The 14,706-nt window shown below is 47.5% G+C and overlaps 1 protein-coding gene across 1 annotated transcript in view; it reads right to left on the bottom strand.

The window, feature by feature from the left end:
* Positions 1–956: 956 nt before the first annotated feature.
* Positions 957–14,706, bottom strand: part of MLLT1 (myeloid/lymphoid or mixed-lineage leukemia (trithorax homolog, Drosophila); translocated to, 1) — a gene marked incomplete at its 5' end in the record, with an annotated part of 24,624 nt that continues 10,874 nt past the window's right edge. Inside the window, 9 exons of the mRNA XM_010149569.1 lie at positions 957–1,085; positions 1,570–1,641; positions 3,284–3,355; positions 3,559–3,658; positions 4,908–5,019; positions 5,826–5,913; positions 9,525–10,070; positions 11,768–11,893; positions 13,495–13,638. Coding sequence (XP_010147871.1) covers positions 957–1,085; positions 1,570–1,641; positions 3,284–3,355; positions 3,559–3,658; positions 4,908–5,019; positions 5,826–5,913; positions 9,525–10,070; positions 11,768–11,893; positions 13,495–13,638 — 1,389 coding nt within the window. The remainder of the gene's footprint in view (positions 1,086–1,569; positions 1,642–3,283; positions 3,356–3,558; positions 3,659–4,907; positions 5,020–5,825; positions 5,914–9,524; positions 10,071–11,767; positions 11,894–13,494; positions 13,639–14,706) is intronic.

Here is a 14,706-nt window from a genome sequence, read left to right on the forward strand (position 1 = left end):
AACTTACCCCCCCTCCCCTACCACAGCCGTTGGAAAACACAACAGAACAACACACCCTTAAGATCGTAAGACCCAACCAGGCCCTTCTTATACATACAGTACATACATATATATAATATATATATATAAAATATACAGCTTACAGTTCGTAGTCCTATTACAGTTAAAGCAGACTGAAAGGAGTGAGACTTTGTTTAGGAGCTCAGATCAACAAACGAGACATCTCAAAACCCCAGCGGGAGACAGCAGATTCTAGAGGCCTCTTCAAAGAGCAACGGCCCGTCCCTGCAGGAAGCCGAAGGTCCTGCGTGTGGAACCATGCCCCGTAGGCATCGGGAGCCGAAGAACAGCAGCGCCCCGTACCGAACCGCGGCAGAACTAACTTGCGAGTGAGCGAAACTGGAACCTGTCCGCTTCCCTCTGCGGCAGACCAGCAGGACCCCCGGGAAGCCTCCTCTGCCGTCAGTCTCTGGGTTAGCTTTGTAAAAGCCAATCTTGCTCGCGCAGCCTGAACGCTTCTGCGCGGAGCCGGAGGAAACGGGACTCGCTAGAGCTCTCCACGGGCAGGCTGGTCCCTAGATTTGGTGAGGAAAACATCGTCCACGCGTCTTCAGATCTCAGAGACGCCCCAAAGTGTGCTCTTCAAACACAGTTTCTTGAAGTAAAACCAAAAAGGTCACGCTGTGCGGCTAAGTGCAGCACATCTTCTGCTCTACTCGGGACGTGCGCCCAAGCGTACGTATGAAGCTGGGGAGGACAGACTCAGCAATACAGGCGCTTGTTTGAAGCCTACAGGAAAGTGCAGCTGGCTGTGCATTCATAGAGCATGGCTGTTCTCTAAGGCAGTGCTTCGGGTGAATCGAGAGAGTAAGAAGGCCTAGTTCCATGGGTTCATTTCCTGGTACCAATAAACGGGATTTCTGGATTCAAAAGCAGCCTGCTTCGAAGGCCAAGCGTCATGTTGCTACCGCTTCCAAGTAGCTCTGCAGCTTACGGACGGTTGTCTCATCCAAGGAGAAGAGGTCAAAGTCAAAGGTTGTGTTGGTAACGTTAAAATGCCCAGTTTCCTCAATGAGATTCACGATCTGTATGGGAAGGAGACAAGCAAGGATGTACACAGAGACCCCGTACACACCGAGTACGGCAGAAAGGCCAACTGATACCACGCAACCCATCCAGTCCTTTCCTCATCCCCCTGGAACAGCCCCAGAGATGAGAATGTCTCGCAAGGCGAAGGGAATCCTCTCCCAAGAAAGCAGACCAGCTCCTCCTGCGTGCCCGATTACTCACCCAGCCAGTGGCACGGGGTTTCCTCGCTCGTAAACCAGAGCAGGAGCGCCCAGCATGGCACTGCCACCAGGACGGCAGGGGAAAGCCGCTCCAACCCCGCTTCTGATCTTTCCCGACAGAAACACTGCATGCACATCAGGTTTTTTTCCCTGTATCTTTGCCTTCAAAGCGAACCAGACCCTCTCGTGAAGGAGGGGCAAGCGAAAGGTCCGGTTGAGAGCCCTGGACACCGTTACCACAGTACAGCAGCTGGCCAGAAAGGTGACGCACGATCTCTACCTGCTGTAGCACATTGCGCTCCCGTAGTGCCATCAGTCGCCTGTGGAGCTCCACCAATTCGTCAGTGTAGGCCTGTGAAGGAGGCATGAACAGGGGCAGTGACACAGGCGGCATGTGTGTATGACTGCCAGCGTGACTTCCTAGTGAGGATCGGAGGAACCTGAGGCCCTTTCACAGAGGGCTGATCCTAGCCCCAGTTTTTCCCTGATTTTTTACTGCCTCCTCCACCCTTATCAAAGGCTGGAAGACTAAAGGCTTCACACAGGTACAGACGGTCTGAAGACCATCCACGGGACTATTTAATGACACCAACAAACAAGCACCTGTAACCAGCTTTAAGAAGTTGTCAGTCAGCAAGGTGAGGGTCACCTTGGTGAAGTTCAGCGAAGAGTCCTTCAGCAGCAGGTTGTACTAACTGCTCCTTCCCTGAAAATACCGGCATCCGTGACTTACAACCTGCTGGGCAACGTGTTTTGGTAAGGCAAAACTCTGAGAGCACTGTGTTCCCAGGTGGTTTTACACACACACCAGTGGGAATGCAGGATTGGCTGCAAGCTCCATATTCTAACTGTTGTTATATAAGGGCAAGGGGATTTGTCTTGTTTAATTTAGGCAGCCAGCAAGGCAAGTTTCTGTTCACACTTTTGCTCACAGGGGATAGATTCTTAATCTGTAAAGCTGCCCCAGCGCTGTTCATGTCTGTATCACCAACACTGAACCCATTTACCAAGGCAAGAAAATAAAATCCCACGCAACCCGCATCCCAGATCTGTGAAATCTACCCCTCCCAACACATTCACGCAGAGAAAAGCGTTTTTCCCCAAGCAGTACTGAGTGCTGTGCTTGCTGGGAGAGCCAGTACCGCGTCTGAGCCTCTGACAGCTGGCAAAGCTGATGGTATTTCAGGTGTGCTCCTCAGCGGGTGTCTCCTCCTGGCTGTGCTACGTAGGTGCTGTTACCTACAAACCCTGCCCAGAGGAACCAGCCCAGCTGGGGTGAACAGCCGAGGATTCCATAGGCAGCAGGAAACTGGGATGCAGGTATCTCCAAGATCATGCTCACCCCTAACGTGAACCCGTGCTTTGTTCTCCCGTTGAAAACGTGTTCACACACGAGAGCGACAGACGGGGCTTTGATCACTGAAGGACCCCAGTGATTAGACTAAGGAAAAGCAGGGCATCAACCCCATCTGACTGATTTCTTTATGAAGAAAAAAATCTCAGCGGGAGAACTTTCTGGACAGCTTGGGGCTTGGCTGTTTGCTTACACGTCAGCCATGCTTTAGGAGCATGCCCACTGCTCTGCTTTCCTTGGAGACAAGAAAAGAGAATTTCATCAAACAAACAAAGGTTTCAACTAAACCAGCAAAGCAGAGCAACAAACAATCTCTAATTTCTGAGATCAAAGGCAGATGAAAACTGTCCCTTAATGAGGGGGCACTCGCCACTGCAGCAGTGGCCAGACCACTGGTTCAGACAAAGGCCAAACAAATAAACCAATTTACCATTTTGCATATGGAAACGACTCGAGGGTCTGTCTGGTTAATGGACACAATTCCTGTAGTGTCACTCTCCAAAGTCTGCCCCTGCAACATCTGTTTTTCATTATACTCAAGCTTTTAACCAGTCCAGACAGAACGATGTGAGCAGGCTAGGTGGATTCAAACCATTCCCAAAAAATCCAACAGTTCCGACACGCAAATCCTCAAACGCACCTTGTCGTACGTCCCTTTCTTCAGGATCTTCTCGGGCTTGTTACAAGACTCTGGGCTTTTCCTTCCAGATGCCTAAGAAACCAGTATTAGGGACCAAAATTAGTTCAGGCAACACAGTGGTTTAACAGCCTGGATGCCCAGCACTGAACAGAGAGACATTATCTGTCTGATGAGGACAGTGAAATAGGGAAAATCTGGTGCAAGTCAGAACTAACAAACACAACGCAGGAATGGGTGGGAAGCAGTGGAAGCGGCCCTGCGCGGGCGTGCGATACCTTATTATTTGCTGGGGGCAGTTTCTGACCAGGAGGTGGCTCTCGACTTGGCAGGCAGGAGTCGGCACTGTTATCGCTGTCGCTGTCACTAAGGCTCAGTCTGAAAAACAAGCAGCAGAGAATTAGCACCACCAGGTAAGAGGAAACTTGCTTAACTGTCAACTGAACCACAGAGAGTTAAGTGAAATTCTTTTCTTTCTTACAGACTATTACACTGTCTGGGAGAAATGGTCAGCCTAATTTCCAAGAAGCCCTTTTCCCCAGGTGACGTCACCTTTGCCATCTTCCCTTCCCCAGGCAGGCAGAGGAGGGAGTAAACTAGAAAGTTTACACCCTGAAGCCAGCGGTTCCGTGCTTTTGGACACAAGTCCCCTTGAAACGACCGTGTAAGTCCCACCCAGTTTTCACAAACGGCAGCCGTTCGTTTTGGGGATTCATTCCAAGGTCACCAAGTACCTGCAGGAGAGGCTCACCAACACCTCCACTGAGAACACAGGCAAAAAAGTGCATTTAGTGGTTCTGTTCGTGACCTCTGAAATTTCCTATTTGTCCTCCTTCTTGTGGCCCTACAGATGTATTTCAGCAGGTATCCTCCTTTCGATGAGCTGGGAAAACTGTTTAGTACCTATGCCCCTACAGGTCTGGGAAATAACCCTTCCAAGCCTCTCCGTTGCGGTGTTGTTGACGACAGAGTGCACCAACGGGGGTTTGCTGGGTTTGGGTGAGCACAAGCATCATCAGCTGCTCTCTGGGCCAAGCATTTGGTTTCAAATATTCAGCCCGAGACTCCAGGTTTTGGCTACAACAGTGTTTCCTGAGGGGAGAAGGATGAAATTCAACTATTTCCACTGACTAAAGCAGGAAACAGCTGTTCGCCAATCCCACAGGAGTCAAGCCACCAAGTGCCAGCACGGGCGACCGGCAAAGACTAAGACTCCCAGCTCTGCATCAGCCCTACGCAGTGAGAAGCACGCACGCTGACCGCCTCCACCACGCGTCTCTAATCTCTGCAGATCAAAGGTGTCACGCACCATTCGGCCCAGCAGAGATCTGAAGATGACCATTAGGTGACTGTTTTAAGGGGCTCAGTCGCTAACACCTACAAGCTCAACACATACCACTTTTCCCAGTTCCTCACCCTCTTTGAGCTCCAGTGATCCCTCCTCGCCCGCTTCTGTTCTCCCCGCTGTTTTCATCAACTGTGTCCTCCTATGTACTCCGCACATCTGCCCTTTCTCACACCCTCCTCTCACGCGTAGCCCCTCACTCGGATTCCTCCCTCCAAATGGGAATACCAAGCACGGAGGACAAGAAGAAAACAAACATCTTTCTTCCCGATTTGTTACCACCTGGAATCCCGGCTGACTGGGTTTGCTTTGACTGCTGCCTCTTCTCCAGAGGAGCTGTCATCGTCATCAGACTCCTCTGACTGCAGATCTTCCACCATGGAGCGCAGCGGGCCTGGGGTCAGAGGGGAGAATGCAATTCAGCAGCAGGACACGTGCCGCAGAACTCATCTGAGCTCTCTGATCTAGACCGGGTTAGTTATTATGAACATACATCAACATTTCTCAACAAGATGTCACTGCTATTTTCATTTTGCACAAACACTCCTAGGAGACACTATTCCAGCCTCAAAACTGAAGCAGAGTTGGCCAACTTTACAACTGCCATAAAGCCACCCTCCCCCCAAATACTCCCACTCTCTTCTGAAACGAAGACAAAAGGACACATTTTTCATGTGTTCAGGGACTTTTTTAAATGCCACTCGAGAGTGTTTGTAGCAACCCAGCACTTGCTAAGGTTAGAACATTTACTATTGCCACAGTATCTCTCTTTGGATTATCAGCGGAGGAATCTGAAAAAGCAGCTACGTTACGCACTGACAAAAGTGATGAATGTCACATGTATAATTTTTAATAAAACATATGCGAGACCGGAGGAGAAATACTCTGATGGCACGATAGACCAAGCAGCAGCACACACATTTATAAACTGAGGCAGAAACCAAAGTCAACAGGGAAAGAATCAAATCCAGAGAGATACCTTCTTCATAAATTAACTGCCAAAACAAGCAAAATACCCGTTCACGATTACGCTGTGGCATTATTGCCTTTCCTTGCTGTGGCGTCACAGCTCAGCACGTGGTGGCATACAAGAAACCATATTAGCCCTACATACGGTGCTGGGAAAACAGATCGAATTCTCATGAGCCCCTTAAGGTTATGCAAGGGAGATTTTAACAAATTTTATTTCTTGCAACACACCTTGACTGTGGTTCTGAGATGGCTCGAAATCAGAGTCAGAGCTGGAGTCGGAGCTGGAGCTGGAGTTGGAAGGGCTGGACTGGACAGACTTAACCCCCCATAAAAGGGAAAAAAGAAAAAGAATCTTAACCTTTCTAATCCGGAAAACCAGTGGGGAGCACAAAGCACAGTGAGACAGGAACACGTGAGCGCCGTACAGCATCATACACGACTGAACGCGGTTCGTACGTCACACAGGATACACCCAAGGCCCGGCGAATCAAACCAACGCTTCGGGAGCTCTGGCACACTCTAGCTCAGCGCTCCCGGGCAGCGGCAGCGCCAGTCCCCTCCAAAACCCTCCTTGCCACTGGTTTGAAATAGCCTCCAGTCATGAAACAGAGCGTCTGGAAAAGGCAAAAGTGACCCATCCCCTTCTTTAAGGTGAGGATGACCAGCACCAACGCCCTCCCAAAACCTGCATTTGTTCTTCAGAGGGAACGCTGGTGGGTCACACCCCGCACTGATCGTTAAACACGAAAGGGCTGCCAACCCTAACTAGCTCCCTGGACTCCAAAATTAGTTCTGGTTTATTACTACATCCTCAAAACAGTTGTTTCTACACCACTTTGAGCGATCCGCTGTACTGCTTCCAGTTGGTTGTGAAAGCGTAACAGAAACCAGCTAAACTCTAGTGAAACCACCGGCTGCCAGCGCTCGGCGGAAGCGCCAGGCGGGTACTACGCAGCGAGTGAAACCCCGCAGCGAAGCACTGCTCATAACAGCACCCAGCAGCACAGTGCCCCGCAGGACTTTAACCCAGCGCAGCGCGGCCCAGCCAGCGCACGCTGCAGCGTGCCGGCCCGCGAGGTGGCAGCCAAGGCCAAACCATCCCCATAGCAGCAGCGACTATTACAATCCTCTTAAAGGGCTTTTTTGTTACTCGGTAGGATCTAGCTTAAAGATTCTCAACGTGCTGTAATATTAGCTTGCCTTTTTTTTAAAGTAATCCCTGAGAATTTTAGCATTTCAATTTCATTGCACCATTCCTGGGAATCCACCCATGACTTCTGCTACCAAATCCTGATGCTACGACGATCACACGTTCCCACTGATGAATAAACCTGATTACAGCGAGTCTCAATACTATAAAAACACTGTAAACAGGTAGAAAGAGGGTATCTGCAGCTTTGGGCATTAATAAGTGAAAGCAGGGGCAGGACGTTCATCCCAATACCACCTTCTCCTATAATCTATCCCCCGAGTCTTGAGAGGTTAATTTATTCAACTGTAAGAAGGTGGGGAAAAATGTCCCAAAAAAGGGGTATTAAACCTTTTGTGAAGTATTCAGTAGCAAAGAATAATCATTTAACAATTCCAGCAGCTGATATATTGGCACATGGGAGCAACACTGTTTAGAACAATTACAACATAGAGCAATATTTTCAAGATAAGGGAGGGCAGCTCTTGTGTCTTATTCAATCCTAACAACCTTCATTCCTGATAATCTAGCAAGGTTTCCCTTAAAACGGGACCTCGGACCTAAGAAGCAGAAGTTGGAAGCTGTACAGACCCAGCCTCCCCTTCTGCCCTTAACCCCATCCCAACCGCCCGGGAGGCAGCGGGGGGCCGCGCTGTGCATGGTCCGGCTGCCGTTCCTGCCACCCTGGTACGACAAAAGCACACGCCGACAATGGAAAGAGGCAATCCTGCCCTCACGTCTCAGCCTCTCCCCTTTGTCAGCACCAGCATTTAGGCAGCCAAGCATGAGGCCAGTTCAGGGAACAGGGCTTGATGGGGGAAGGAAAAAATAAAAACCCCACGAAAAGAAAGGACAGCTAACTTCTGGCAGGAGCTGGAATGGAAGGAGAGACTCCTCCAGCCCACTGCAAAGTCACACAAGCTCTCATGCCAGCAGCACAAACGAGAGCAAGACTGTTCCTTTCAACAGCAGCCTGCAAAGATGTCAACTCAAAGCAGTCGAGGAGCCGCAGCCTCAGAGCATGTTGCACAATACGCTGGCTGCAGCAGCAAAGCTGATTTAAGAGTTTCCAGGCCCCGGTCCACCTCCAGCTGCTCATTCGCTTTAGTGATGTGGCTTACCACACAGATCCCCAAACAGCTGTACCAGCACCAACGATGGAGCAGCCAACTGCAGCGCTGGGAGCAAAAAACCCCCCAGGGTGCAAAAGGAACGCAAACAGTCCTCCCCACCGATGCCAACGCATGATGCAGTTCTACCCTTGAGCTCCAAGCTCGCAGAAACCTAAGCTGATCTGACTGGCAGCTGCCACGCTTCCCCCTCCGCCACACTGAGTATTCCTACCCTGCTCTGGGCTAGCACCCAAATCCCTCTGTCAGGCATCCAACAGACACGAGAGCTGGTGCAAGGGAGGACACAGAAGCGTACAGAGCGTGGCGGGGGCAGGACAGGAGCGCAGCGCTGCTGTGGAACCACAACCACTGTTGTGGTTTCACGGAACAGTCTGAAGAGCACCATCAGCTTACAGCTGCGTGGCGAGCCCCAAGGGGATGTGTGACACCTAAGAAACAACGAAGCAGAGGACACTCAGGATGTGGAGATCAGCAGAAGCTCGCAGCGAAGGCCGCGTGTCTGGTACAGAAATGACGGGCTTGCGACGCGCTGATGCACTTCAGGCATAAAGCTAAGAGTGGAGGGGAGCTGCCTCTTCTTCATGCACAAGCTACACATTTAATCAACCTGGAGAAAATCTTTGCAGAGTCACTTGAATTAACACTTCCCCAATAAACTCTTCTACTGGGAATCTTTTGAGAAAAGTCCTTTCTGAAGTAAACACCTCAGTACATACTGCACCATGGGGCTGATTACATCATGACACAAAGTGTCCCTAGAAGACTTACTCTAGTGAAACAAATCTTTTAGAAGTGGTCAGTAGGAAGCAGTTGAAAAATTCATGTGACATTATCCTGCGAATCCTGTTAGAATATATACAGCTTCTTTATAGCAAATAAAACATATACAGGCAAAAAGCAGCGAGAGTTTGGGTTCCAGCTGTGTCTTTCCCCTCCCACTTTCTACTTCATTTCCCATCTTTTGGAAAATAAATTTTAGAAGACAGAAGATGAGGAATGTTCTTAGTTGGAAAAAGGAAAAAATATTTAGATAGCTTTTAAAAATAGTAGTACAGTAACATAATTTGTTTTATGTTTTACAATACAACTTACTTAGGTCTAGTGGCGTGCAGTTGCATTCCGCGCTTTAGCCAACAGCACATCTCTCACAGGCCACGTCAGGAACAGGGAGTTTGATTTACCTTTTAATACTGGTTTTTTCCACAAACAAAACTGAGATTATTTCCTCCTTTTCTGAATTAAGATCACGTTCAAAAACGTCACGTTATCACAAGCAGATAGAAAGTGTACCTACACCTGCTATACTCTGTCTCTGTGAATGCTACAGGGATGAACGACATCGTACCCTTAAACTCTGGCTTTTAGATAACTCTGCCTGCAGATAAATCTGAACAGAGCTGCCTATCTGAAAGAGGAGGCAAACCAGGCAGCAGTAACGATTAATGCTGACAGGATGTTCAAGGAAGAGTGTTATATGAGACACAACCCAGCCAGCGCATTTGCCAGCGTGGGTCTCATCTGAGGGAACGGTTTTGGACATCTATTTCATGCAGGGATTTAAACAGCAGGCCTAAAGATTTTGGTAAAGGACAAATCCCTACTCACCTCTGACTTGAAAGAGGTTTCATCCTCTGAATTTGACTCCTCCATTTCCACTGGCTTTTTGATCTCCTTGGCCTCACTTTCAGATTTTACCTTTTCCACTTTGGCATTCATCTTCTCCTTGGCTTGTTTCTTCTCTGGGTATGAGGAAGACGAGGTTCTGGGAGACGTCCCTAAGATATTCTTTACCCCTTTGGAGCTACTCTTTTTCTGTTTTTTGGCACTGGGCTTTGGTGACTCCACGTTGGAGGGCCTCTTGCTGGAGGACTTTAACTCCGGCTGTGGCCCACCCTTTGGAGAAGTGTTCTCCAGTTTGGTCTCCTTCACGGCCAGTTTTGGTTCCTTGAAAGCAGCTTTCGGAGGTGCCTTCTCCTCCTTAGGCAGTTTGTTCTCAGTTGGTTTTCTGGAGGAGTCCTTCAAAGGCTTGTTTTGTTCTCTTTCAAGGTCTTTGGAGGAGTTTTTGCTCTCAGAGTCTTTTCTTGGCCTCTCCCTGTGCTCCTTGGTTACTTTGTGGGGCTTGGATGCCTTGCTACTTTCCTTGTTTGCATCCTAAAATTCAGCAACAGAAACACGCAAGCTAGATATGAAACTGAACCTCTGCACAGAATTACAAAACACATTCTCACAAATGACAGTGAAGCGTTTGTTTCCTGACATCCACCCACAGATGCCTGATGTGCTTCTCTACCTGAGGCAGACAACCAGATTTCCCTAAAGCTGACGGACAGACGTTGACAGCAGGCCCTTAAACGTCTCCATCGGGACAGGATGAAACATGGTCCTTTCCACCGTCTAGAAAAGGATGTCTATAAACATCTATAGGTGTGTAGTTCAGATTTCATCTGCAGGGTTTAACATCTGAAGCCAGACAAGAGGAAACTCATTCTAGCTGTGTTACACAAAGTTATACTTCACATTTTAAGGGAGAAATCCCAGCAACTGAAGAGATTTTTTTTTAAGGTTAATCACACCCATGGCAAATGCACGTTCGGTTGGCAGCCCAGCCCCCAACTCATCACCACCACAACACGGCAGCTAATATCCCCTCAATCATAAGAGAACCAAAACCTCCAATATCAACAGGCATTTTATCACTTCTATCAAGAGCTTTAAGACACCGACCAACAGGACCCTGCCCCTCCCAAGAGTCAGGTACACACGAAGGCAGAGGAGCAGTTCCCCCTGCGAGCTGGCTGAGAACTCAAAACACACACAGAAGAGGGTCTTATGGGGAGGCACTGGTCCAGTGGTAGTGTCCAGTATGACACTGGTCCACTGTGTCCAGTATGAACTGGACAGAGATGCCCTTTAAGGGCAAGCTGGAGGAGGAGAAGCAGGAGACTCATCTCTGGCTGCTGGCAATTTTCAGCCAAGCTCGGGTCAGAACCCTTCATTTTTCTCACGTCTTCTCTGCTTTGTAATGCTTAATTCCTGACCACAATTAAATCAGCCACTAACACATCAGTCATCTTTATTCTGTTTCGTAACATAAACATCAGAAGACATGACCCAAGTGCCAGAGGTGCCCTGAACAAAAAGGCTATCAGAACAAAATTACACCACAAAATGAACTGCTGTTAATATTTGTAACTGTTGTCAGTCAGTGACACATTGCCTGTGGATTGTTCCTCCTATGCAGAATTACCCAAAAATAGCTTCATCACACAAGTGAAAGAGAAAACTTTAAGCTTCTTCTAAGCCTCAAGAAATAGGCGCTGCTGGATGCAAACATCAAATCTTGAAATCACTAGTTTGACCAAGTGCAGCATATTCTACGTTCTGGACCTTCTACCAAGTGGTCTTCACACCACGACCCTAAGTAGTCTGAATGACAGAGGAAGTGCTGACTCAGCCTTGCTGCTAGGAGATCCAGACCCCCCAGGAGAGCACAGCTTTACATGGCAGACAGTGAAAGAGCCATAAAATTTGTCTTCAGCATCAAAGACAGAAGTCAGAACAGAGAGAACATTCAACTTTAGTGCCACAGCAGTTCAGGAGGAAGATACGGTTCACCAAAAATTCCCAGTCTCGAACATTCCGTTTTCTTTTCAACATTTCCCTGTAGAGAAGTCTAGCAAATCATAAAGAAGCCTCTAAATTATGCTACGTTCCAGACCATTAGCTAGTCGAGTACACGAAGTTTTCAGAACTAGAAGTAGCCAGAAACAGCTGCTGAACAAGCTCTAAGCAGCGAGCCCTGACAGCCGCCTTCACCTCAGGATGACACAAAAGCATGCTTCACAGACCTTTGACCCATGGGATGGTTTGGTCTTCTTGGGATCAGAGAAGGCAGAGAGTGGTATTGTGGGTAACATCGGATAATCAGGACTTGGCCTTGAAACAGTTTCTGCTCCTTCTGGCATCACCATCACCTAGTAATAACGAGGAGAAAAACCAAATATGAGTGAACTCGCGTGGACTATTAAGACACGCTTACGTTACGTCACTTGCTCAACACCCTACTGTTCATCTTTTGGATGTTTTTTCCCCTGCTTAAAGGCCGTAAAAAGATATTGTCTAAGTAATGCTCAGTTTCAAGGCAACTCCTCAAATACAGAACATTAAAAGCACAAGAAAAATGAAAGGCAACACGCGATATCAAGTATCTTTCCCAAAGGAACTCCAATATCCTGAGCAGAAGCAGGCAATGAAACTCTGGACAAGAACTGTGTGTTCTGCTGCAAACACTTTTATCCTGCAAACGGCCAGCAAGGTCAATCTGCAAGGAATAAGCAAGACTTCATCAATTTAGGAGAAGCTGAATTCACTCATTCAAAAAGGAAAAAAGCAGCCCTTGGATCTCTCCCTTGCAAGATCCTAACACCAAGCACCGAGCTCCATGAAACACTTCCCTTCTCACCTCCCCTATATTCTGTCACAATGATCCTGTTGAAAATTTCCACTAGAGGAATGGCATCAAAAGTGCTTCGCAGATGACGCACCGCAGTACACAAGGGGTACAATAACGTACTACGAAAAACCTAGAAAGCAAATGACGTTCTAACCCTCCCTCTTTGTGCCCAACACAGAAAAGCACCGGCACACTGAGGAAGACCTGGACAGGTCAGCTTGGAATACTTGCCGCTCTTGAGATTTATTAATGACAAACTTCCCTACAGCCTTTTTTTTTCAGGCTAGAAACACATGTTTTCAAAAAAGAAGTTCGCCAGCAATTAAGACCATCTTGAACGAAGTCCTTGAACAGAACATAATTATACATTACTATATATGGGGGAGTCACTGATACAGTTGTGATATTCTCTGGTTAAAAACTTCATGGACTTTGTGGCTTGTACTAATTTGCCCAGATCTTATAGTTATTTGAGGATTATGTCTTTAGTCTATCACTGCATATTATTTCCCAGAATTAAGTTTATCCACTGTAGCAACACATATTTTATCGTGCCTCGAGTGTATATCTGTTTTTTCTTCCCCCCACACCCATTTTCACCCTGAATTCTAACACTTTCCCTTGATTTTTTTTTTTAATTACCCAAGCCACAAGCAGCTGACCTCGGGTTTAGAGGATATTTATTGACCAGGAAGTGCTAAGTCTTCCTGTGGCAAAAAATGAGTAAGGAATAGAGTGGAAGCATCTCCCTTTTCTTGAACTCTTCTATACTGATACAGCTCAGAGCACTCGGAAGGTCACAGATGACTGTAACTGCCTGACGGACAATGTGCAACATCCACAGATCTCCATTTCCAGAGGGGGTTTAACGCTTTGATATTAACGTCACATTAAAATTGCAAATGAAGTGCCACCAATCACACAAGCGACGGTTTAGTTCTGCTTCAAGTGCTGCAGTTGTATAACCAGAGAAGTAAAAAATTGGCTGGGTCATCCTTTAGATGAAGGCAGAAAACTGTAGCCGGCTGGGCTGCAGCTGTAAAAAAATAATCCCAGAGCAAAAGGAGATCACTACACATTTTAGCAGAACGTCTTCAGATCTCCAACCCCTCTGGCACTTACCCCTCCAGCCCTGATGAGCTTGCGTCTGAACTCCTTGGTGGGGTTGTTGAAAGTCAGTTTCTCACACCGGAGGTGGTTGACAGGCGGATTGCCCTCCAGATTTAAGAACAGGTCGTATGTGAAACAAACCTTTTTTGGCTCCTCCTAAAAAAAGAAAGACTTTGGGAAAACAGAAGTTTGGCAAGCACACTGTCAGAGGATTCCAACAGTCACTCCTGAAAATCCCAAATAAACACTGAGTATATGTTGCATTCAGAGTTTTTCATCATGAGATCAGAGATGGGAAATAAACTATTTGAGCCTGAAGTTAACACACCGTTCATCAGAACTCGGGCATGGCTTCTCACTGCAGAAGAGACACAGGGGCAAGGGTACTGACTGCCAATCGCCTGTTTAAAGCCATTCAAGTCATCCTAGGAAAGCAGACCCGCAAGCTTTACCCTCTATTCTGTTTTCACTGAAGTTCAGATCCTATCTCCTCTGGGAAGCAACTGAACTCTTAAGTATCAATATTAAGAAAAGCATAAACCTTTATTTAGAGAAGGAACAACTTCTGAACTCACAGGATCTCTGCGGGTACTGCGAAAAGATTAAACGCAACGGGAAAAGGATGACTTGGTTTGTAAAATCCTTTTCAATATGCATACTGCAGGGGCTGAATGGGGAGATATCCCAGGCTTTTGAACTTTCCAAGGGCGCTCTCACTGAAGAAATCCGGAGTTTGTATGCATGTTGGGGATCATCTGTGCCTCACTGGTTTTGCTCCACCTGCTGCAGAAGCACAGCAAACGCTCTGCATTTGCAGTCCAGAACAGAAAAAATCTCTTCCTTTTTTCCTCCCAAAATTACAAATATTGTATCCTACTTGTGTACGACGAATCTCGATATGACGCTTCCTGGTATTATCTTGTATCGGGCATTTCAAGAAGAAAACTCAAAATATGGCAAAAGAGACTCTCCTGCAAACCACACAGATCCTTACAGCACATTCAGTATTTACATGAATGCATCCCACACGCCTCATTCACTGCACAACACCAAGCAGCTGCACAGCAGTCTTCTCCACAATTCATATCCAGCAGCTTGATTTCCTGGTGTAGTCGCATTGTTGTATGGGAACAGACGCCGCAGGCTTCTAGCCCAAGCCATTAGATTTGCTGAAAATAGGTTGAAGCGTCAAACGGCTTCAGACCACACTGATTCCTGGTGCTT

Source organism: Eurypyga helias, unplaced genomic scaffold (assembly GCF_000690775.1).
Source record: "Eurypyga helias isolate BGI_N326 unplaced genomic scaffold, ASM69077v1 scaffold45583, whole genome shotgun sequence".
NCBI classification, from domain to species: domain Eukaryota; kingdom Metazoa; phylum Chordata; class Aves; order Eurypygiformes; family Eurypygidae; genus Eurypyga; species Eurypyga helias.